General features: G+C 40.2%; 1 protein-coding gene across 4 annotated transcripts in view; it reads left to right on the forward strand.

Annotated features, from left to right (window-relative positions):
- ANKDD1B (ankyrin repeat and death domain containing 1B) overlaps positions 1-25,514 on the forward strand; it is a 96,206-nt gene that overhangs the window by 59,115 nt on the left and 11,577 nt on the right. For 3 of the 4 annotated variants that reach the window (XM_007486538.3, XM_007486541.2, XM_007486545.2), the window contains 4 exons: positions 2,465-2,563; positions 5,794-5,889; positions 19,014-19,215; positions 21,015-21,146. In XM_007486538.3, coding sequence (XP_007486600.2) covers positions 2,465-2,563; positions 5,794-5,889; positions 19,014-19,215; positions 21,015-21,146 — 529 coding nt within the window. The remainder of the gene's footprint in view (positions 1-2,464; positions 2,564-5,793; positions 5,890-19,013; positions 19,216-21,014; positions 21,147-25,514) is intronic. The other variant, XM_056824760.1, reaches the window with a different exon arrangement.

The raw sequence follows: 25,514 nt of genomic DNA on the forward strand, positions 1-25,514 counted from the left end.
TCCAACTGCCTGGTCCCAGGATTGTATGATCTGAGACTGTTAGCTATCTCTCCTAGCCTTGGGTCATCTGTAAATCTGATTAGTAGAGTATTGTCTTTTTTTTTCTTTAAACCCTCATCTTCAGTCTTAAAGTCAATACTGTGTATTGGTTCCAAGGCAAAAGAGTGGTAAGGGCTAGATAATGAGGGTCAAGTGACTTGCCCAGGGTCACACAGCTGGGAAGTGTCTGGGGTCACATTTGAACCCAGGACCTCCCATTTGGGGGCTTTGAAGTCACATTTGAACCCAGGACTTCCCAATTGGGGGCTTTGCTCTTAATTCATTGAGTCACCTAGCAGTTCCAGTTGTCTGGTCTTTATCCAAAGTAATTAATAAAAATGTTCACACACACTGAACCAAGCACAGGTCCTCTGGGACACAATACCAGAAAATTCCTACTAAGTCAACATGTAATCATTAAAATATATTTGTTTCTGGTCATTCAAGTTCCAAATCCAACAAAATTTTCCTTTATTTGAAAGAAAATTATGTTTCTCTGATGACTGTAAGTAGAAAATTGAGTTTGGGATTTTAAAGTTTCAGCATCGGAATTGGACTATTTTAGTAAGTTATTAGTGAAGGTCAAAGAAGATGATGATAACAACTAACATTTATTGAGTGCTTTAAAGTTTTCAAAGCACTTTACAAAATGATCTCCTTTTATCCTCACAACAACCCTGGGAGGTGTTGCTGTTGTTCAGTTGTTTCAGTCCTGTGCAACTATTTGTGACCCTATTTGGGGTTTACTTGGCAAAGATAGTGGAGTGGTTTGCCATTTCCTTCTCCAACTCATTTTACAGACGAGGAAACTGAGGCAAACAGGATTAAGTGATTTGCTTGGCATCACACGGCTAGCAAGTTTCCAAGGCCAAATTTGAATGCAGAAAGCTGAATCTTCCTGACTCCAGAAATGACACTCTACCCATTGCACTTAGCTATCCTACCTGGGAGGTAGGTGGTATTATTAATGTAATTTTATAGATGAGCAAACTCATTTGAGGCAGAGGTTAAATGACTTGTCCAGGATCACACAGTAACTGTGCCACCAACCTCCCTAAAACTTGAAAATGCTTTGTAAAAGGGAGCAGCCAGGTAACTCAGTGGATTGAGAGCCAGACCTAGACTGGAGGTCCTGGCTTTAAATCTGACCCCAGACTTCCTAGCTGTGTGACTCTGGGAAAGTCACTTAATTTCTAGTTACCTGGCCCTTATAGCTCTTCTATCTTGGAACCAATACACAGTATTGCTTTTAAGACAGAAGGTAAGGCTTTTTCCTATCTTTTTTTAAAGCTATATAAAGCATTAATTTCTATTCTTTGATTCATTGAATCTATATTTGTTGAATGTTGGGATGGTCACCTTTATGCTCTCATATCTCAGAACTAGCACTATACCATAACTTGGTCAAATAACAATCTTTCTGAGCTTCAATTCTCTAATCAGCAAAGTGATGGACTGGGACTAGATGAGTGCTGGCGAACCTTTTAGAGACTGAGTGCTGTGCCATACCCCTCCCCCCCCACCATGGAGTGTGTCCTACTCCCCTTTCCCCAGATAGGGGAGAGAGGAAATGCTCCCATTGGGCTTCTAGGCAGAGGAGAGGGGCCTGTGAGAAATGTCCTTAGGCCCAGGTGGAGAGGGGGAGGGGAGGAAGCACTCCTATTGGGCAGCCGGGCAGAGGGGCAGGTGAGGTGAAAAAAATGTCTGCAAGTGCTGTGGAGAAGGGGAAGGGAGCAGCTCTGCTCAAGTTCCTCTGCCTTTCTAGTAACCAAGTCTGGCAGGCCATGATGTGGATCCCTTTTTGGAATATATGCCACAGGTTCAGTATCATAGAACTAGATAAACAGTAGTTTTTAATGTATAGACTTAAGGTTGCCCTCCTCTCCTTTTCACAGGGGACAAGAAAATGTTCATAATAATCCTAAAATATAACTTACCTATTAAAACTCCTCCCTTTTCCATATCTTTAGGAGGCCAAATTGTCTTTCTAGACTTTGACCAAAACAACACATTACAATAGATTGAATGCAGAAGCAGATATAAGCATCAAGTTACCTTTTAAGCTAGATATTAAAGATATTTGCAAAAATTAAAAAGAATGTCAATATCAGTATTTTTTTGTTTTAGAAAGGTTTTTTTTAATGTTATTTATGTTTAACATGCAACAGGGACAACTAGGTGGTATGTGGATAGAGTATCAGACCCAGAGGCAGAAAGATTCATCTTCCTGAATTCAAATCTGGATTCAAGATACTCTTAGCTGTGTGACCTTGGGCAAGTCATTTAACCCTGTATGCCTCAGTTTCCTCATCTGTAAAATGAATTGGAGAAGAAAATGGTAACCACTGCAATATCTTTACCAAGAAAACCTCAAATGGAGTCACAGAGAGTCATATATGATTGAATATCAAAATTATTGTTACAGAAGCAGCAAACCCCTCTGCACTTAGCAGCTGATCTTGGAAATGTGGAATTGGTGGAAACCCTGCTGAAGGCAGGCTGTGATCTCAAGGCTGTTGATAAGGTAACTGTCTTCTGCTCCAGGCTCAGCGTTAGCACATCTTCACATGAAAGGCTAGCTTGATGTCAAATTTGTGTCTTTTAGTGCCATTTGGAATTTGCAAGGGTCATTGGGGAAGCCAAATGAGTAAGTCTGAACTGTGTATTTTTGAAAAGGAGACTTTCTATCTTCCAAGTATATCAACTTGTATTACTTAAAGCCAGTCTCCAAATGAATTTTAAAGCACAAATTACTCATAACTTAGTATTGGTTTCTAAGGTGCTAGAAAGCTTCCTTATTCTTCGACCTTTAAAGGGGGTGGAGGAACCCCTTGGTTTCAATCTTGTTGAAAGTATTTACTTGTTTAGAGACCCCTCCCTTTCTTTAATTATTATTTACTTCTTTTCTTTTGACATCAACTTCCATTTTCTGAATCTATTCTTTCTCTCTCCTTTCCCCAACAAACCCACCCCCCAAAAAATTAAAAAAAAATTTTAAGTAGCTCAGCAAAATGAATACATCAACCCCTGCTGGTAATACATATATATATATAATATTCCTCACCCACAGACCCCTACTTCTGCAAGGAGGTGAGGGAGGGAAATTTTTTTCTCCCATTTCTACTTGGAACCAAGTTTGATTCTCATATATAGCATTTAATTTTATTATTGTTCTTTTTGGAAATCCTTTTTCACAGGGCAAAGGTGAACTTCAACTCCACCAATTTCCTATATGACCATCTTTGCACTAGTCAGGTCTGAAGGAATGTGGTTTTATCATCATTTTACTTTACTTCTTGAACTAGCCAAAAGTCCTGAAGCAGGGGGAGACATGTAAATGGCTTAGGAAGGCTGCTTATGATGGCCCAGAAAATGTAGCTGAGCGAAGAATCAGTCAGTTTACTTTCTGCTTGAAGGATTTCACCTAAAGCCTTGAAGTTGTACCCATGCCCTAGAGGGCATTGAAAGTAATGGATAATGCTGACAAAGAGATTTGGGATATCCGAAGGCTTTGCCTCAAGGAGTCCCCTCAGTAGTAAATAGTTTGGAAATAGCCCTCATCTAGCCCCCTCTGTCTTCCTCCCTCATTCTCCTGCCTTTTCCTTGAAAGTTAAGCTATACCAGGTGCAGGGAAAAGGGTCAGAAAAGATGAGAGTTAGAATCCTGCCTCTGATATGAGCTTTGTACAAAGAACAAGTTACTGAGTCACCTGTAAATTGGGGATAGTAATACCCAGGTGGAGCAGCTGGGTCACACAGTGTAGTGCTGGAGGCAGGAGTTCCTGGGTTCAAATGTGGCCTCAGACACTTCCTAGCTGTGTGACCCTGAGCAAGTCACTTACCTCATTTGCCTAGCCCTTGCCCTTCTGTCTTAGAGTTGTAATTAAAACAGAAAGTAAGGGTTAAAAAAAAAAGACAATAATTCCCATAGTATTTACCTCCAAGGGAGATTACACTTTCAAGTTGCTTCATTAATCTCCTCTACAAGCATTTCAGTTTTACCCACCCCAGATATGAGATGCTTCCTGGACCTGGCACATTATTAATGGATAGAAAAAAGAAATAGAAAAGCGTTGTAATAGCTATGACCCAGTGTGGCTCTCTCCTCTGCCTTAAGTTTAACCTCTGGAGAGTATTACAGGCTTAATGATAATACCAATATCAGGAGCCTTCAGATTCCCATTTGAGCAATGTTCCTAAGGAAAATGTGCTCCTAAGAGCAAAAAAACCTTTGGCTCCCAGCATGCTTCTCTCCTAACGGGCTAATTGCCATGCTTGTGAATGGTGTGTTGAAAGGCAGCACTCAGATGGCAGAGATTAGGGGGTTGTGCAAAGGCCTCAGAGTAGCAGTACTTTGTAATCCAATTACTGGGCCCCTGATTAGAGGCTGATTGCTTTCAGCCCTAATTTCCAGACTCATCTAAGACTCTCAGTACATGGAAAACAGCCAACCCTGGTGCCTGTGGGGATTGGACTTCTGGGGAGTGTCCAGATGCATTCAAAGATTAGAGAGCTCCAGTCCTCAGAGATAGCAGTCGGGGGTTCTGGATGTAGATCTCTCCCATATATTTGAATTCATCCCATAGACAGTTCAGCCTGGAGCCTGGTCTTTAGAACACATAGATAGAATAGCCAACAGCTCTTCCCATGAACATCTCCCCAACGAGGAAACGCAATAAAAGCAAACCCATTTCCTTTGTTGGTGGTTCTAGTCCGTGAGGTTGCTGTGTTCCTCTACCAAAGTAAAAGGCGGTGCTGGGTCATGGAAATGTTCTTTGTACCCGACGACCCTTCTCTGGTTCTTGCTTTGTCAAGCAGAAGCTTTTTTCTTCTTAGCATCTTCTCCGTCCTTTCTGCTCAGACCAGCCTGCCCCTGCAGCCAGGCCCTTATCACGTGGGTTATTGCCCTGTCATTGGTCTCTGCCCTGGTCTCTAGTCACTCCAGCCGTGTCCTTTGCTGGGCAGTCAGAGATTCTCCTGAAGGGCACGTGTGACCATTATGGCTCCAACTTCATAAGCGCCAGTCACCAGTCGGCTTCCGAGTTTTCCGTTTTTAAAAATGAACTCCCCTAGAAGCCATTGTTACTGTGCCATTTTCCAGCCGTGTCTGACTCTTTGTGACCCCACAGGGGGTTTTCTTGGCAAAGATACTGGAGTGGTTTGCCATTTCCCTCTCCGGCTCATTTTACAGACGAGGAAATTAAGGCATGGGGAAAAGACTTGCCTAAGGGGCACCCGGCTAGTAAATGTCTGAGACTGGTCCCGGAGGAAAGTCCTACCACTAATATCTTTGCTCAAATTACTTTAGGAGACTCCAATCAGAGCTGAAAGGGGGTAGTGGGTCCCAGGGTCCGAGCCTCGACAGATTTTAGAGCTCAATCCCCTGAGTTTACAGAAGAGGGAATGGGGAGGCACAGAAAAGCCTCATGAGCTGCCAAGGGTCGGGAAGCTAGGAGAAAATGGGAGGCAGGCCCAACAGTGGGGACCCGGAGTCCTGGTCTACCCTGTTTGGGGAGAGGGGCGGGGTTAAGTGGGAGAAAGTGATGTGGTTTTGTTCATGCTGAGCTGAACTTCTCCACCACAGGGCAGACTGGAGAGATTGAGGGAAGTCCTGAGACTTTTTTGGTTTCTTTTTTGATGAGGCAACCCAATAGCCCAAATCTCCCCTTCCCACATGACATCCTTGCAATGGTATGCTTGGAAATGAATGGCGGTTCTCAGAGCCACTATCAGTCATGACGTCTTTTGTTCTCAGCAAGGAAAGACAGCATTAGCTGTAGCATCCAGGAGCCACCATTCTCTCATCGTAGACATGATCATCAAAGCAGAAAGATATTACGCTTGGAAAAAGGTAAGGAAAGAGAAGGGTTGTGACTCATCTGTGGGGCTCCCTACAAGGAAGTTGGGGGTATTTCTTTAAAAGAGATCCCTTAAAGTTGCTCTCAAATCCAGCCTGAGATGCTTTCAGCTGTATGACCTTGGGCAAGTTCTTGAACCTCTCTTTGCCTAGGAGGTTCAGAGGTGACCAAAGAGGCTCTCAGAGGAAGCTAGGTGGCTCAGTGGAGAAAATTCTGGGTTCTGAGTCTGGAAGACCTGAGTTCCGATGCAGCCTCCGACCCTTATTCCACGACCCAAGGCAAGTCCCTTAATCTCGGTTTGCCTTAATGCGCCGGAGAAGGAAATGCACACCACTCCAGTGGCATGCTGTGTGTAAGCAGAATCCCGAAGAGATGAACCCAACTGAACAACAAAAGCTGCTTTCACGCCTATGGGACCTTCTTAGGTTTTGTTCCTTTCCACAACTGCTAACCATGTAGAGGAAAGAGCCCAAATCACATCAGCTCCGCTCCCCTAGTCTCCCCTCCACACACACGCACGCACGCACGCACACGAAAGCTTTAGCACCTTATTCAAGACAACTTGTGGGGCAGTTTCTATCAAAGTCCCAGCCCCCTGAGCCCCCACAGCTGAGTCTTTTACTAGATCGACCATAGGACATATGAAGTAAAAACAAAAGGCATTGAATAAAGAACAGTAAAATATACGACAGGATTCCCAATACTCTTGCACAGCACGGCACATTCTCAGTGAGGAAAGGGAATCCTTATGGCCAGGGAACATGCATCGAAGGGGCATACATGTAGAAGACTACATATTTAGGGACTCCTCAAGGTGACTTCTGGAGATAGCCTTGTGCTGCTCTCTGCTACCATCTGCTGGCCATGACAGGATTCTATGCGGAGCTGCCTTGGTAGCTGCAGGGATCTCAGCTGTGCAAAATTCACAGCCTGAGGCTCTTTTAGTTTTTTTGAAATGCCACCTTCTTCCTGCTGGCTAGAAAATTCCTTTAAGATATTTGTATTCCATGCATAAGAGGGGGGGCACAGCCAATAGAAGACTGGAGGAACTGAGTTTAAATCCAGTCTCAGACACTAAGCTGTGTGACCCTGGGCAAGTCACTTAACTCTTGTTTCCCTCAGTTTCCTCATTTGTAAAATGAACTGAAGAAGGAAATGACACAGCAACTTAAGAATCTTTGCTAAGAAAATTTCCCTGTCTACATGGAAAAACACAGGACCACTAAAGTAGTTACAAAGAACAAGTCATTAATTAGGACCCGGGCCATTTTCTTTTTTTTTTTAATTATTAGGGGGAGAAAGGGAGAAGCTAGAGACCTCTACAAGGAAAGAAAGAGCATAAAGTAGGGTTGCATTGGGGAATAAGAAAGACCAAGAATTGTATCTGTTTCACAATTTATATACAGGCCAGGCCTGGTCCCCTGAGTCACCACACAGAGTTATAAACATACACCACTCAGTCTGGTACAGAGTTTTAAAAGGGAGTCTTCAAAAAATCCTGACCGAAATGTCCTCCTCTTTTCCTTGTTTTGCTTCTTCCTCCTTTTTCTTTCTTCCCTACCTTCCTGCCTCTCTAGTTTCCCTTTGGTTTCCTCTTAGGTAAATGAATGTATCATTCATCTTCTGAGGAAGCAGTAGGATGGATGGCATGCCAAACTACGCCTCAGGGAAAATGGGGTAGCTGGGATAGTAGCTGAGTTCTGTTTTCTATGCTATTTCTTCCTTAACTTGGTGGGAAATCTAGATGATATCTCCCATGTATTCTTGGAAAGAGCTACTCTTCCTATTGTGACTGTATTTGTGAGATAGTCAGTTAAGGGTTTAAAAGGAAAATATTCTATTATTGCTTTATTTCCACTGTAATTTAGCTGAATGTCATTGTGATGACCTATGCCCTATTAAAGATTGGTAAAAGAGAAACATATTAATAAAATGGAAAACTTGCAAAGGGCAAAACCGTTAAAACCAAACCAAAAAACCTTGGTGGGAAATGGAATTACTGGTTGAGAAATTGTTTTCTCTGGTCAAATGTACTTCTTCCTTAAATGGACGTTAACTGGAAATCCATTATGGTTGAAAAACTCTTTCTAAATGAACAAAGAAATAAATGGAGCACTTATTTCTGATATGTGGCACAGTGGAGAGAATGACCAGCTAGGAGTCAGGAAGAAAGACCTAAATTCAAATCCCATCTCATGTGCTTACTAGCTGTGTGACAATGGGCAAGTCACTGAATCCTCATTTGCCTCAGTTTCCTCTTCTGTAAGATGGAGATAATACTAACACCTGCCTCTCAAGGTTGTTTTAAGGATCAAATGAGATAGTATTTATAAAGTGCTTAGCCCAGAGCCTGGCACATAGTAGGTGCTGGATAAATGTCAGCTATCATTATGATGATAATCTCACAGGACTGTTGTGAGAATCATATGAGATGATAATTGTAAAGAGCTAGCAGAGCACCTAGCACGTTATAAGCATAACATAAATGTTAGATATTATCATTATTGTTGCTTGGTTTGTGGAAAGCACTGGGGATACAAAGAAACAAGGAACACAGTCCCTCCTTTCCAGGAGCTCACATTGTCATGGTGGACAAAATGCACAAAGAAGATGTCAGCTGCCACACAGATGGAGATGCTCCAGGGTTCTTAGGGCACTGCAGCAAATGGAAGGTAACGCTTCTTCTTTAATATTATTTCCACTGATCAGATCATAGCAAAACTGCTGAACCGATGGACAGTGCCAAGCCCTTAGGTTGCAAGAACTTTCTTTTGTCCATCTTCAGTAGATAGGGACAGAGCACCTGGAGGAACAGTTGCCAGACTCCAGCTCCATTCCCAGAATGATGACTGGGCTGAGGCAAGACTGGTGGTTTGGGGGAAAGGGAAGGGTGCCACCACTTTCAGGTCTCAGCATAATGTATTTTATACATTTCCTCAGTCATCATCTGGGCACAGAGCCTATTGCTTAATGGTTACAAATAGAAGGAGGCAGCCTGGTGTCAGTGGTCAGACAGACACCTCAGAAAGACCTGGGATCAGAGCCTGAATCTGACACTTAATGACTGTGTGACCTTGGGTGAGTCACTTAATGTCTCCATGACCTCTAAGGATATAAGTTGCAGCATAGTTGGTGATCCAAATTGGTAGATAGAATATTTTCTCACTGAGTTTTCTATACTAATTAAATCACTGGTCTGCTCCTCCTTCTCCCCACTCCCATCCCATGGAGGCAAATGATCTTCATCCTACCTTTGTAAGATAAGTAAAGCAGGTATTTTAAAAAATCATATAATAATAAAATCTGTTATTTACCATATATGTATATATACAAATGCATTGTTGTCATTCAGTTGTTTTGGTCATGTCTGATGTTTCCTTGGCAAAGATCCTGAAGTGTTTTCCTTTCTCCAGCTCATTTTACAGATGAGGAAACTGAGGCAAACAGGGTTGAGTTACTCTTCTAGGGTCACACAGCTGTTAAATGTCTGAGGTGGGATTTGAACTCAGGTCCTCCTGACTCCAGGCTAAGCATTCTACACACTGCACCACCTAACTAACTTATCATCATCATTATTTACTCCTACCTTATTTTATACATGAGGGAACTGAGATGTAGCACAGGTGAGCCACATGCCCAAGATCACATAATTACTGAGTGGGCAATTCTAGGTCTTTTGAGTCTAAGAACGTCCCTTGCTTCTCATAAAATCTCCCTATTTAGGACTGGGTAGAGGAGGCAGCCTCAATACATTTGGACTCCTAAAGATGCTCTCTGAGCCTGGAACCCAAATCTCATATTTAAGTTTATTTTCTTGTTGTTTCTCTTGCCCGGCATAATGGATGCTTCTGGTGCTGAGGGAGGGGGAGCTCCATTTCAATAGTTCTGGATGTGACAAATGACCCAAATTGTCTCTCCAAGATTCTACTCAGCCCTTTATTCGAATGACTCATTTGCTCTCTGAAGTTCCCTCCCTGGAAAGAACAACTAATTTACTGCTAACCATGTGATATCACAGCAAAAAGAAACCAAGAAGTTTATTTAACATAACAAGGTTTGGGGACATCCAGAAAATCACCCACTAACATTGCTGACACACACTGACCAAGCAAACCATGGTAGCCTCCCCACAACACCTTTTCTCCCTACTTCCTGCCCATCCCCAGCCACGGAAGCTTGTGAATCTGAGTCTTGGGGAAGCCAGAAAGGGGATAGCAATGTGTCTCTCAAAGCCAGGCCACTGCATCTGCAGGATATGGGAACCAGCCTTCAATAGCTGAACATGCTCTTGTTTCTGGAGAGGGGAAGTTTGCCCAGGGTCTAGCAGAGCATGGATTACATAAAGACACCCAATCAGGAATCAGCAACCTCAATGGTTCTTTATCTCAGCAGGAAAGGAGGGGAAATCTCAAGTTCCAAACTCTCAGCAGGACACTGTACCACACCATTTTGGAATCCCCAGCTTTTTGACCTCCTTAATTTCTACTTAATCATCTTTTCAAAACTTGATCTGGGGGCAGCTAGGTAGACACTTCCCAGCTGTGTGACCTTGGGCAAGTCACTTGACCCCCATTGCCTAGCCCTTACCACTCTTCTGCCTTGGAGCCAATATACAGTATTGATTCTAAGACGGAAGGTGAGGGTTTAAAAGAAAAGAACAAAAAATGTTTGATCTGTCTCTCCTGAGACCTGCTAGGTCATCAATTCAATGACTCTACCCTTTACAGAAGTATAGCTAGGTTTGTGGGAAAGACATATTATTATTATTTATAAGAATTGCTTAATTTATGTAATACATATATATTATTACTGCATTTATATACAGATCAAATGAGATAAAATTTGTAAAGCACTTAACAAGTATCTGGATAGTAGATGCTTAATGAATGTTTGTTCTTCACCCCTCAGTGTTTTAAAGTACTTTTGAAAAGTACTTCACTTGTATCACATTTGGTCCTTACCACAACCCTGTGGGTTGGTGATATTATTATCCCCATTTTGCAGATGAGGAAAAAAAAGGCTGAGGAAGAGTTAAGTGATTTGGCCAGTTACATACCTAGAAAATAGCTGAGGAAGGATTTGAACCCAGGTCTTTCTGACTCTAAGTCTAGTGCTATATCCACAATGCCACTATGCTATTTTAGTAAAATACCTTTGTCTTGAGCTAATGTTGTTTTATGAAAGTCAAAGTAAAACAGATTGTAAAATTATTTATTTTTATGCTGAACTTAATGCCATCAAAAAGTATTTCCTAATAAATGCTGGAATGCACAGAAATTATAAGTGAAATGATTAATCTGTATTATAAAAACACAAACCCTTACCTTCTTAGTATCAATTTAAAATATGGGTCCCAAGGCAGAAGAGAAATAAGGGCTAAGCTACTGGGGTTATTTATGTGACTTGCCTAGGATCACATAGCTAGGATGGATGAATTTGAGGACAGATTTGAACCAGGACCTCCTATCTTCAGATCTGGCTCTGTATCTCTTGAGCCACTTAGCTGCTCCTTAACTTCCATTTTGTATAGCTTTCTTTTAAAAAAATGTAAAAAATCCAAATTATTTTTGAAATGATCCTTCCTGTCTGCTTGTTCTCTCTCCTGAACTTCTTTTCCCACCCATGCATATTTTGAAATGTTTCAATAGCTCTTTTTTGTTGTTGTTATCACAATAGCTAACTTCTCTTCCCTTTCTTTATCTCTCCCATCTAATTAAAAATATATGGAAAAATCATTTTTGTGACATAAAAATTGTCCAGGGATTCATTGATAGATATTGCTGCTAATCATACTTATCAACTCAGAGACTTTTTAATAACCAAATTGTTATATGCTCTGCAAAGATTTGGTTACATAGGATAGATACAATGTAATTTTTATTTTGTAGAGGGAAAAAGGGGAAGATAAAGATTTACACATAAAAACATGAGCAGCAGAAGATGCAGATATGCATCAGATAAAATAATAAATTGGTCAGTAAACACTGGGAATATAATTGGAACTTGCAGATTAACCATTAACATCAGAGTTGTATCTGGTGATATGACATTCTTGTTTTAAACAATTAGAGGTAATAAAGTTGAGCCAGAAAATCTCTTATCATTAACCAGTTAGTCATCTGAACTAAATAAAGGATGATGTCTTAGCTAAATTCTTCAGCCTTTAGCTAGTGAAATGATCTGCTGCCTCAAGAAAATGGCAAAAACAGAATCAAACCCAAAAAATTCTTTTATGACACTTGGAACAAACAAACATAGTCAATTCAAACAAACCAATGTTGACCATTCCCCCACCCCTTCCTCCATCTTTGTATATTCTTTTCAGGCTCCACAACTAAGAAGAAATAGCAAGCGCTACCCACCCTTCGCTACAAAGGTGTATTTCTTTTCTACTCACTTGGTCTTTCTTCTCTTTCCCCTAAAAACCCTAAGAACACAAACAATCTACTTCTTGAATCCTTGGTTCCATTTTTCTTACACAATTTCCTCAGTTAACATTTGAAGACATTAATGTGCTCAGAGGACAATTTTCCCCCCCTTTTAGAATGTTAGCACTACATCACCATACAACCCCTTCCAATTGTTTAAATCAAAATGGATACATGATTTAGATATAAAAGGAGTATTGAATGGTCTGATACATGAGCACACAGGTTATAATGTTAGTAAATCAATAATACTTTCAAGATTAGAATATACCTGGGATGCCACAAAATCCTACTTGGTCATAGTGTATAATCTTTGTGATACACTACTATAATTTTCTTGTTAGTATTTTATTTAAAATATGGCCAGTTTTCCATTATGATTTCTTGAAATATAGAGTGTCCCAAAAGTCTTCATGCAGTTTCAAACTTTAATGGGTTTATTATATATGAAGTTCAATAACTTTTAATGAAGCCAAAAGCTTAAAACTTATGATGTTTGGATTATACTGAAAATGTCTAGGTTTTTAATAATCATGGTTTTCAGAGAATCGAAGTATTCTTAAGTTATATATCTTTGTCATATTATTTGGGTCAGATTTTAAATATCAGAAATCTTACATTTTCTTCTATATTTTCAATCTTGATTTTGTTTTAATATTTCTTGTTGGCTCATGGAGTCATTGATTTCTATTTGCTCTATTTTAGTTTTCAAGGAGTCCATTCCTCTGGTAGAGTTTACTACATTCTCTTCTAAGGTTTTTATTCTCCTTCCCATTCTTTCCTGAAGAGCTTTTGTTTAATTTTTTAGTTCTTGTTGCATTACTTGTAGGAATTCATGTGGCCCTATGTGGCCCCATAACCTATGATTTAGATTATGCCCAGGCAAAAAAAAAAACCCTCCTCTGCCTTGATGAAAATCAGAATCTTCTTTTCAGTTTCTACTATGAGAGATGCCGAGAGCCCTGAGAAGTGCAATGATTTACCTGGGTTTATACAGCCAACATATGTCAGAGGCAGAGTTTGGGACCTAAGTCTGCACAGTTTCAAGGCCAGTTCTTTATTCACTAAACATATTTCTCCTGAAAAAATGAATTCTCCATTACAACAAAGCTTCAGAATCTGAGAATTTAATGAAAGTTTGAAAAAGAAATGTCATATTTTGTCCTCAATTTCTGAGAAACTGATAAAAGTGTAGAAAGAAATTTCTTTTCATATAAGTTAGCAAAATTCTGTGCTTTTGAGGATAATGAGAGCCTCCTAAAGCCTGCTCATTTCCTCATCCTTTGATTTCCTCCAGTTCTGCCTGGCCACTGCACTTGCTGACAGCATGCTTTTTGGCAGGCAGGCAGCTTTGTGCTTCTCTTGCCTGTTGAAAATGAGAAAGAGAGATTAGGGCTTTGGTGTCCTACTCAAGCTTTTCTAAAGGATGCTGAAAGGACTGTATAGCTAAGCTGCCCCAGCAGTCTTGATAGATATGCCTAGCAGTACAAAGGGCTGTACTCAGAAAATAGAACTATTCCTCTGCTACTCAGAGATAGATGCTCATTACGATAAAACTGTTCAATGTACAAAGAACTTGGACAGAGCGATACGACACTTAACTTTTCCCTTAATTCCTGCTTCTTATGCCCTGTTGTGGCATTGAGTTTGAGTGACCGAGCAGCATCTTTAGAGACAGATGGGCTTTTGTAATGAAACCTTTGGGATGAATTTCACAAGCGATGTGGTAGAAAGAACACTGAGCCTAAGGTCAGGTAACCTGGGTCCGGTTCTCCCCTTTGATACTTAATCAGTTGTGGGATTACCTATGAGCCTTATTTTTTCTAACTGTTAAGAAGGTACTATAATAGTACACTATTTATCACTTAGTTGTACCTTGGAACATTTTATAAATGGGAGTTATTATTAGATAGAAGAGCCTTGGAAAGGTTTATGAAATGAAGTGGTTATTTTGGAAACTTTAGTCTTCTTAGGGGGGAGCAGAGAAAACTCATCGATTTAAGAATTGAAACAGAAGGGTGAGTATTCTTTCATTTATTTATTTATTTATTTATTTATTTATTTATTTATTTATTTATTTATTTATTCCCATGATTCCATGATTTATGTTTTCTCCCTCCTCTCATTCCTACCCCTTCCTGGAGTTGACAAACAGTTCTACAGGGTTACACATCACTTGAACCCATTTCCATATTATTCATTTTTGTAAAATAGTAATCCTTTAAAACCAAAATCCCAAATCCCACAACTAAGTGATAAATCATACATTTTCTTTCTGGATTTTTACTCCCAAAGTTTTTTCTCTAGATATGAATAACATTCTTTCTCATAACTCCCTGAGGATTGTCCTGGATCATTGCATTGCTTTTAGTGGCGAAGTCAATTACCTAATATTTAAGTGAATACAGATAGTATGAATATATGTACATATATGTATACACATATATAATATTTGTATATAAATCTGTGTCTGTGTGTGTTTATACTCCAGGTTTAGAGTTAGGAAAATCTGAATTCAAATCTGGCCTCAGACAGTACCTAGCTGTGTAACTCTGGGCAAGTCATTGAACCCTGTTTGATGCAGTTTTCTCATCTGTTAAATGAGCTGGAGATGAAAATGTAAAAGCAATACAGTCTAAGATCATCCCACATAGATCATGTAGGTCTTTTCAGTTCTTATAGATGCATCAATTCATCAGTCCTTATAGCACAATAGTATTCCATCACCATCAGATACCACAATTTGTTCAGCCATTTCCAAATTGAGGGACACCTCCTTATTTTCCAATTTTTTGCCAACACAAAAAGTGCAACTAAAAAAATTTGTGTACAGACAGATCCTTGCCCAGATTTTTAAAAAAAATTTCTTTGGGATATAAACCCAGTAGTGGTATTGCTGGATCAAAACACATGCATTGTTTTAAGGCCCTTTGGGCATGATTACAAATTGCCCTCCAGAATGGTCAGATCATTTCACAACTCCACCAGCAATGCATTAGTGTCCCAACTTTTGCCACATCCCCTCCAACACTTATTATTTTCCTTTACTGTCATATTGGTCACTCTATTAGGTATAAGGTGGTACCTCAGAGTTGTTTTGATTTGCATTTCTCTAATCAGGAGGGATTTAGAACATTTTTTCATATGGTTATTGATAGTTTTGATTTCTTCATTTGAAAACTGCCTATTCATGTTACTTGACCATTTGTGAGTTGGGGAATGATTTGATTTCTTATAAATTTGACTTAGTTCTTTGTATATTTGAGAAATTAGACCTTTGTCAGAGAAATTTGTTATAAATTTCGCCCCACTTTGTTGCTTACCTTCTAATTTTGTTTGCATTTGGTTTATTTGTACAAAAACTCTTTAATTTAATATAATCAAATTTATTCATTTTATATCTTTTCATATTCTCTGTCTCTTGCTTGGTCTTTAGTCATAAATTCTTCCCTTCATAGATCTGACAGGTCAACTATTCCATGTTCCCCTAATTTACTCAAAGTATCAGTCTTTGTGTTTAAGTCATATGCCCATTTTGAATTTATCTTGGTATAAGATGTGAGATATTGATTTAAACCTAATTTTTGCCATACTTTCCCCCCAATTTTCCAAGCAGTTTTTGTCAAATAGTGGGTTCTTATACCCAGAGCTGGGATCTTTGGGTTTATTGGATACTAGGCTGCTGAGGTCATTTACCCCTAGTCTATTCTATTGATCCCCCTTCTATCACTTAGTCAGTACCATCTTGATCTTTTAAAAAAATAATTAATTAATTTAGAATATTTTCCCATGGTTACATATTCATATTCTTTCTCTCTCCTCTTTCCTCCCCCCTCCTGTAGCCAATGAGAAATTCAATTGGGTTTTACATGTATCATTGATCAAGACCTATTTCCATATTATTAATATTTGCAATAGGGTGGTCATTTAGAGTCTACATTCCCAATCATATCCCCATTGAATCATGTGGTCAAGGAGATGTTTTTTTCTTCTGTGTTTCTACTCCCACAGTTCTTCCTCTGAATGTGGATAGTGTTCTTTCTCATAAGTCTCTCAGAATTGTCCCGGATCATTGCATTGCTGCTAGTAGAGAAGTCCATTATGTTCAATTGTGCCACAGTGTATCAGTCTCTGTGTACAATGTTCTCCTGGTTCTGCTCCTTTTGCTTTGCTTTGATTCCTGGAGGTCATTCCAGTTCACATGGAATTTCTCCAGTTCGTTATTCCTTTGAGCACAATAGTATTCCATCACCAACAGATACCACAATTTGTTCAGCCAATCCCCAATTGACGGGCATCCCCTCATTTTCCAATTTTTTACCACCACAAAGAGCACAGCTATGAATATTCTTGTACAAGTATTTTTCCTTATTATCTCTTTGGAGTACAGACCTAGCAGAGTCCCAGATTGTTTTGATGATCATTGCTTTATAGTACAGTTTAAGATCTAGTACAACTAGGCCAGCATTCTTCACACTTTGTTTCATTAGTTCCCTTGATATTCTCGATCTTTTGTTCTTCCAGATAAATTTTGTTACTATTTTTTCTAATTCTATAAAATAGTTTTTTTGGTAGTTTGATAGGCATGGCTCTGAATAAGTAAATTAATTTAGGTAGGTTGTCATTTTTTGTTATATTAGCTCATGCTATCCATGAGCAATTAATGCTTTTCTAATTGTTTAGATTTAGTTTTATTTGCATGAAAAATGTTTTGTAATTGTGTTCATATAATTCCTGTGTTTATCTTGGCAGGTAGATTCCCAAATATTTTATTTTGTCTAGGGTGATTTTAAATGAAGTTTGTGAGTATTCTTTTTAGAACAATGTTAACCTCTTTTGGATCTGACATGAATATGCCACAATTTATTCTTATGGGTAGACCCACTGGGTCTAGGTGGCCCAAGGTACTCATCCTTTCCTCTTCATGGGAACTGCATGTGTGTCAAACCACATGCATGGATCAGTCCTGGGGAAGCCTGGTCTCTATAGAGAGGATTTAGATTCCTTTTTTCATTGCCTCTTGCTCCCAATCCTATAGCCCCAGGGAAATAACTTAAAGCTTAGATTTGTTGCTAGATCTAACCTCTTCCCAAATGGAGAAGTGGAAAAGTAGTCAATATACAAAGTAAATAAGCCATAGAATAGCTATTTCTTTCTTTCACACAAAAGAAATATTAGAAAATACAAAAATGCACACTGACAAAGAAAAATGTGAAGCAGTAACTTATAATTACTGTTCTACTCTCCTAAGAAGTTGATATTTAAAACTTTAAGACACAAAACATTTTTTTGGAAATAACGAATCAGAATTTACTTCATCTTTGACTCATCTTTGCACTCAGGATTCACATCTAGTAAGTCAGACTCTGCAGGTGTTTGGCTCTTCCTCTTGGTTTATCTTGGTTATCTTCTCGCCCAGGTGGTACCCTAGTAACTTTAGGGAGCACCTCCCATACTGTATCTAGCATTGATTGAAGGGCCCAGGGGGTCACTAACCTCTCACACTCATCAGGTAGCTTCCAAGGCTGTGACTTTTCAGGGTCACTATTTAGTAATCTTTGCTCAGGGAAAGGCAGATGATGCAGCCAAAGACCTGAAGTCCATCCTCACACTTTCCTAGCCAAACAAGTGCTCTACTTATATGTGTCGGCTACATTTCAGACGTGTCCTGAGAAGTTCCTGAGAAAATTCCATGCCATACATTCTAGAAGGAAGGAAAGGAGAAAGTCCCAGGAGGAGGTAGAGTTATTCCTATTAAGGTCTACTGATGGGTAGCTGACCTATGACTCAGCTCTGAGATATTCTCCTCTCAAAGTGCCAAATCCTTCAACTCTGAGTCAGAGCATACATAGCCTACCAGAAGTGGCCCGGGCTCATGCTTTTGGGGTCCGGGGTACTTTTCAGTTGACTTTCACTATTCTGTTTGCTCCAATTACACTAACCTTTGTCTAGCTGTCTAAACATGTACCAAGGATAGGATTCAAACCTAGATCTTCATAGCTTTCAGAGCTAATGTTGGGGAGGTTTTCATTCATTTTTTGTTTTGAATTCTTTAGTCCTAAGTTTTCTCATCTGGAAGAAAAGAGGTTTAGGAGAGATGGTTTCCGAATTCCCGTCCATCTCTTTTTGTGATTCTCTCATTCCTTTCCCCCTTTCCCCACAACCTTGTACTTTGTGACCAGGGAGAAGGAAAAAAACAAATGAGCTTTTACAAGGTCACCTGAAAAAAACTACCCTGACTATGAAAGATTTCAAGATTACAACCCTGAGAGAGACTCAACCTTGAAGAATGAAACCAAACTAGAAAGTTCAGGGAGGAGCTGCCCAAGGGAGTGGGAAGAGAGTCAGTGTGCTGAAGGTTATCTGTTAAGTGGCATTGCTCTGGCTGAGCTGTTCTCATTCTCCCTTTGGGCATTCTAACCTCAATCAGGTCAGTCCTGGGGTGAAAACATGCTGTCACATGTTGCAGAATCCCCACATCCCAAGGTCAGACAGGCAGTGTTTGATATTTTTTGTTAGAGATATCCCCTTGCATTCTGGATGATAAAATTTGGCCTGAAAACAAATGTCCCTGAACAAATTCATTTGGACTGGCCCTTTATCAGTTTTATCAAGGGAGAAAACCACTCCCATTAAGACTATAAACACAGTACATCTGAAATTGTCTGTTATCTTTATTTTCAAATTAGGACCATAAAGAAAAGAACTATGACTCACCCATAGGCCCTGCGCTGACATTCAAACAAGATCACAGTTTGGAGACAAAGCAGATCCGCTCTAGCCTCTGGAAGTTGGCTTACCATCAACTAAAAGCCCAAGAGTGGCGGAAGTTGGCTCGCTCCTGGGAATTTTTGGATGAACAGATCAAAGCTATTGAAGAACAGTGGTCAGGTAATAACCCAGTGGAATTTACTGGAAGAAAAGGGGAGCAAGGAAGGATGAAACTAGAAGTCTGATTAATTACTGGGGACCAGCATTTAGCAGCTACTTTCATCCTGTGAAAGAAGATTACTGAGGTTTTTAGGTATTTTCAGCCAATGACTCTTTAAGGAGGATCCCTTTGAAAACAATTCTTGTAAATGGTTATTTCTTTTTTGAGTAGTCATAAAGGGGCCTTTATCTTAAAAAGGAATTGATATTTTCTGACTGAATAAATGCAGAGTAGAATGGGTACCAAAAGAAATGCCCTCCATCCTTACCTAGTAGTTCTGTGACTGGTTGGCCACCAGTGATCGATAAATGGCCACCACAAGAAGGGCAGCTAAAGAATATTTCTTAGGACTGCTCTGTGGTGAATAGGCTCATGTATTCTGGCATCTCTGGTTTCTACAAAATGTTCTACAGCAATTACTGAAAGATAGTCCTTCACAGGAATTAAAGGATTGAAACTAAACTACATTTGTCAGAGTTAGAGAACAGGCTGGTCTCCATTCATTACCATAATCTGAGGAAGGGACCTCAGAGGCCATCTATTCTGACCTCTATTCTGTAGACAAGGAAACTGAGGCCCAGGGAGATTAAGTGACTTGCCCAAGGCCACTCAGGTAGTAAGCCTCTGAGGAGAGGTATGAACCTAGATTCTTTGATGCCAGAGCCAATGCCCTTTCCACTGTATCAGGATGCTTTACTGATGATAATTCTTGCCCCTGTCATCTGCCATACCCACAGAAGTACCACCTGCAAGGTGCTAAACCCACTCCTAAAGGAAATTAGCTTTGCACTTACATAGACTAGATTCAAACTTGGGTGCCTCTCATATAATCTTTTTTTTAAACCTTTACCTCCCATCTTAGAATCAATACGACGTATTGGTTCCAAGGCAGAAAAGCACTAAGGGACTAGGCAATGGGGGTCAGGTGACTTGCCCAGGGTCACACAGCTAGGAACTGTCTGAGATCAGACTTGAAGCCCTGTTGCTAGATCTTGCTTTCAATGGAGCCACCTAACTGCCCCCTGGGTTACATAGACATTTGTTATTATTTCAAAAGTTCATATGGGGGAAGTTCAGTGATTGAGAGCCAGGCCTAGAGACAGGATGGATCCCAAGGTAAGGGTTTAAACCCCCCCACAACAATCTCATATGAATGATGTGTTTACTTTGAAGGCCCCCTATGTTTAGATTGGATTTATAGCAGAAAATAAGAAGTTTGAAGTCCCAAACCTCACGGTTTGACTGCGTCAGCGATGCTTCTCTGGGCAGGTCAAGTTCTCTTAATATGGAGATAGCATTGAGGAGCCTTTCCAGCATGTCCAATTTCCCTAGCATGGAGCCCATGCATCCCCTATACACGAGGGAAGATGATTGATGGGAGTTGGAGCCAATGGCGAAGAGCCTAGACACCCCAAACCCTTCAAGCCCACTGGAGAACCCAGGGGGGAGAGTGGGATCCAACCTAGCTTGGCCTTTAGGCAAAGGGAGCCCAAGGTGGTCTATGTTTATATTTGTCAATTCTAGGGGGAGAGAGCATGTTTTGTGGGGTCCCAGCAAACACTCAAGGAAGCCTCTGTCAGAGAGCGATCATCCTACCAAGGAATCAAGTACAGTTCAAAGGGACAGTATTAGTCTTTTCTCTCCCTTTGCCCTCTACTCTGGCTTAGAACAGAAAATAAATGAATGAGGATATGTAAAGCTAGAGAATATTTAGCAAACCTGAAGATCTTGCATCAAAGGAAACATGTGTGTTGCATAGGAAGCAAGAGCTCTTGTGAGCATGGCCACAGAATGCTGCTCATCTGGTTACATGGGATCCTGATGAGACGTGAGAACCCCGAGAGACGCTTATACGAAGATCTGGTCAAGGCAGGGTTCCCAGAACTAGCAGGTGAGCAAAGATTTTTTTCATTACATTTTTTTTTTACATTCCATCTCACAATCAATACTGTGTATTGGTTCCAAGGCAGAAGAGGGGTAAAGGTTAGGCAATGGAGATTAGGTGACTTGCCCAGGGTCACACAGCTGGGAAGTGTCTGAGGCCAGATTTGAACTCATCTCTAGGCCCTCCTCTCTATCCACTGAGCCACTTAGCTGCCTCCAAACAAAGAGTTTTAAAAATAAACTATTATCACTACTTTTTCTTCCTTCCACACCCTGCAGGTGGTACTTCTGCATAAATGGCAGAGGACAGAGGTAAGAATTATCATCAGTAAGGCAGCATGATACAGTGGAAAGGGCATTGGCTCTGGCATCAAAGGATCTGGGTTCCTACCCCTCCTCAGAGGCTTACTACCTGTGTGGCCTTGGGCAAGTCACTTAATCTCCCTGGGCCTCCCTTTACTTGTCTGTAGAATAAGGAGGTCAGACTAGTTGGCCCCAAGGTCTCTTCCAGCTCCATGATGCAATGACCCAGCTTCAATTATTGACTCCGACACGTACCAGGTGTCCTACACATGAGTCACATGATCCCTATGGATTTCAGCTTCGCATCTATAAAATGGGGGTAATTATATTTGAACTGCCAGCCTCATAGGGTTATTGTGAGGAAACTATTATAAGACTTCAGGCTAGGACTTCTTGCTTTTCCTTTACAACACCACCAACTATATTCAGTTATGTTATTGAGAACTGCCTTGGTGTATGGAGTTTATAAGGACAGCTGGGAAGCCCAGTGGAGAGAATGTGGGCCTAGAGTTAAGAGGACTCATCTTCCTGAGCTTTAAATCCGGTTTAGGACACTTACTATCTGTGTGACCCTAGGCAACTGTAAAAATTAAAATTAAATCTCAAATAATAAAAATATATTATCTTTTAAGGGATCTATTAAATGATCATTAGAAATCAAGGAATAAAGAGGATACAAAATAAAAACCAAGTGCTCATGGCTGGTTAGCCATTTTCAAAATCCCTACCTTACCACTATCACTGCTGATTGCTGCAGCATGCCAAAAGAGGAGGAAGAGCCTCAATGCCCACTCACTTTAATCCTCTGTCTACAGGAAGTATGTAATAACAGGAAGTCAGTGGGCTCCTGGGAAATGTAGTTCTTTTTTTAGGCTAACAGAATTTCAATTATACATTAGATCCTTCATCTTGTTTCCCTCAGTTTCCTCATCCATGAATTGGAGAAGAAAATGGCAAATGACTCTAAGATCTTTGCCAAGAAGATCCCCAATGGGGTTAGGAAGAGTTGGACATGACAAGTTACCTTTAAAATCTCTTCCAGGGGGAAGCAGCTAGGTGGCTCAGTAGATAGAATTCCAGGTCTAGAGATGGGAGTTCTGGATTCAAATCTGACCTCAGATAGTTCCTCTGTTTGATCCTAGTCAAGTCACATAATTCTGATTGTCTAGCCCTCATTGCTCTGCTGTCTCAGAACTGATATTAAGACAGAAAGGAAGGGTTTAAAAAAGAAAAAAAAAATCTCTTCCAGGTCTAAAATCCATGATCCCAACCAAGAGTTGTCTTCAGTCAGATAGAAACGGAAGGGAGACAGAAAGAGGCTTTACTAGTAGACTCTCTATTTATAAATAGTCCTGTCTGAAGTCTTCCTTGCTAGAGTACCCCACTAATGATGTCATGGATTCCCTCTAGCAACGGGGTCCTTTGTGCTTCTGAGCTGACCTGCCTTTCTGGTGCCTTAGACCGGGAGTAGCCTTCCTCACATAATAGATATGCTGACACTTATTAGTGAATTCACTCATTGTAGCTAAATGTAGGGGACATCCCCATCACTTACTGATTCAGGATTCATTGTTCAAAACCCATTTCCATGTTATTCATATTTGCAATAGAGTCATCTTTAACATCAAAACTCTAATCATATCCCCAGGGGATATTTATGAGAAAATTTGTTTCTATTCTTTTTTTTTAAACCCTTACCTTCTGTCTTGGAGTCAATACTGTATATTGGCTCCAAGGCAGAAAAGTGGTAAGGGCTAGGCAATGGGGGTCAAGTGACTTGCCCAGGGTCACACAGCTGGGACGTGTCTGAGGCCAGATTTGAACCTAGGACCTCCCGTCTCTAGGGCTGGATCTCAGTCTACTGAGCTACCCAGCTGTCCCCTGTTTCTATTCTATATATATATTCTATATATCTGTCATCTTGCTAATGGTGGTACCATCTTCACTAGTGTTGATTGTAACCTATTTTTTCTCCCCCAAATCTTTTTGTTTTTCTATCCTTCATGTCTGCTGTGTGCATTCATAACTCTCCACATATTCGAATAAAAATATTTTCTTTAAGAAGAAAGTATGAAGGTAAAGAAACAGGCTGCTGATGTGAAAAATTGAAAGCCTTTGATTTTTTAAAAACCCTTCTGTCTTAGAATTGGTACTAAGTAGGGGCAGCTGGGTAGCTCAGTGGATTGAGAGCCAGTCCTAGAGACGGGAGGTTCTAGGTTCAAATCTGGCCTCAGACACGTCCCAGCTGTGTGACCCTGGGCAAGTCACTTGATCCCCATTGCCTACCCTTACCACTCTTCTGCCTTGGAGCCAATACACAGTATTGACTCCAAGACGGAAGGTAAGGGTTTAAAAAAAAAGAATTGGTACTAAGTATTAGTTTTGAGGCAGAAAAACAGCAAGGGCTAGGTAATTGGAGGTGAGTGACTTGCTCAGGGTCACATAGCTTGAAGTGTCTAAGGTAGGATCTGAACCCAGGAGCTCCTGTCTCCTGCTTACTCAAAGCAGTTTTATTCTTATTGCAACAAGGGGGAAAGCATTCAACAAAGACACAGATCCCGAGGGTCTGTGAAGAAGTGGCAAAGGAGCCTGGTGGAACATTTTATAATCTTTTGAGAAAAATAAAATATAATGACATGAGCATGGTATGAAGTTGGGAGATTAATAATGACGGTATATGGAGTTGAGTCATTGAGGGTCAGTGCATTTTGGGGGAATACTCTGAGAAAAGTGTCAAATATTAATGAGAAATTGATTTTGGCAAGTTAAGCATCTCTGATTGTTCTTCCTGAAGGCATTGAGGTTTCCCATGGGAAAACGCTTTCCTTTAGTTCTTCAGCTAGCAATAGGCTTTTGCAGTTGTTCCAAGCTTCTCGAGGCACAACAACAAAATAACAGGCATGATTTATTAGGGCTAGAATTTCCATTCCACATCATGGATTAATGGACTTTTGTGCGTGAGGCAGGGAACAATTCTTAATGCTAGGTGTTTTATGAAGACATGAATTCTCTGTGTGTGGTGAGGAGAGAGTGCAGAAAGCACCTTTCTTCTTTTGCCAAAGCTTAGGGAAAATGCCTAGACGTTGAGGGAAGCCTTTTCTCTTCTCTTGTTGCCCATTTACATGTAAGATGGGAATTCGTAAGAATCTGCTGGCAAATGTTTAATAACCTCCTATGATAAACTTTTAAATCTAATCTGCATCCTTAATATTTTCTTCAGTCTAAACAATCAACAAAACAATAAATCAAACCCTGATTTTTCGCTTTGCTGATTACCAACGTACAAGTGCCCACGCCAAAAATGTAAGAATTGGTTTTCTTAGTGGCTTTGAGCCAGTTCAAGCATACCCCTGGGTATTCCTAAATTCGAGAATGCCTAGATTATTTTTTCCCTTAATCAGAATCCCGTAGTTAATCCTAGAGCAACAGCAATGGTTGATTATTCTAAACCAAATAAAACCAGAACCAATAGGACTTGTTTGTAGGTGACATCCTAAATAATGGCTGTCTTATTATTATTGGATGTAACAAAAAAAATAATAGCTAAAATTTATGTTTTGAGATTTACAAAATACTTTACATATATCAGGCATATCTCACTTAATTATCACAACAACCCTGTGAGATAGGCCCTATTATTATCCTCATTTTGCAGATGGTGAAACTGGGGCTGAAAGAGGTCCACACAGCTAGTAAGCACTGAGACAGACTATGAACTTCAGTCTTCTTGAACAAAATCCAATACTGTATCCATTAAACAATTCAAGTTAATAAACATTCACTAGTTTACATGCCAGGAACTGTGCTAAGTGCTAGAGATATAATAAATAAGAAGAAAAATAATCGTTGCTCTCAAGAAACTTACGTTCTAATCCACTATACCAAGCAGCTTCGATCCTGCTTATCTTAGCAGTCATTCTAGTTGACATTGGAGTGGGTTGGCTAGGTACTCAGGCCTTGAATTTGAGGAACTTATTCCAGTTTTCTTTTTAAATCCGATGATGATTTAGAATGATTGTGCATCAGAAAGTATCACAGGGCAAAGTTTTAAGAAACCTCAGAATATCAGAGA

The sequence above is a fragment of the Monodelphis domestica genome, chromosome 3, assembly GCF_027887165.1.
Source record: "Monodelphis domestica isolate mMonDom1 chromosome 3, mMonDom1.pri, whole genome shotgun sequence".
Classification (NCBI taxonomy): Eukaryota; Metazoa; Chordata; class Mammalia; order Didelphimorphia; family Didelphidae; genus Monodelphis; species Monodelphis domestica.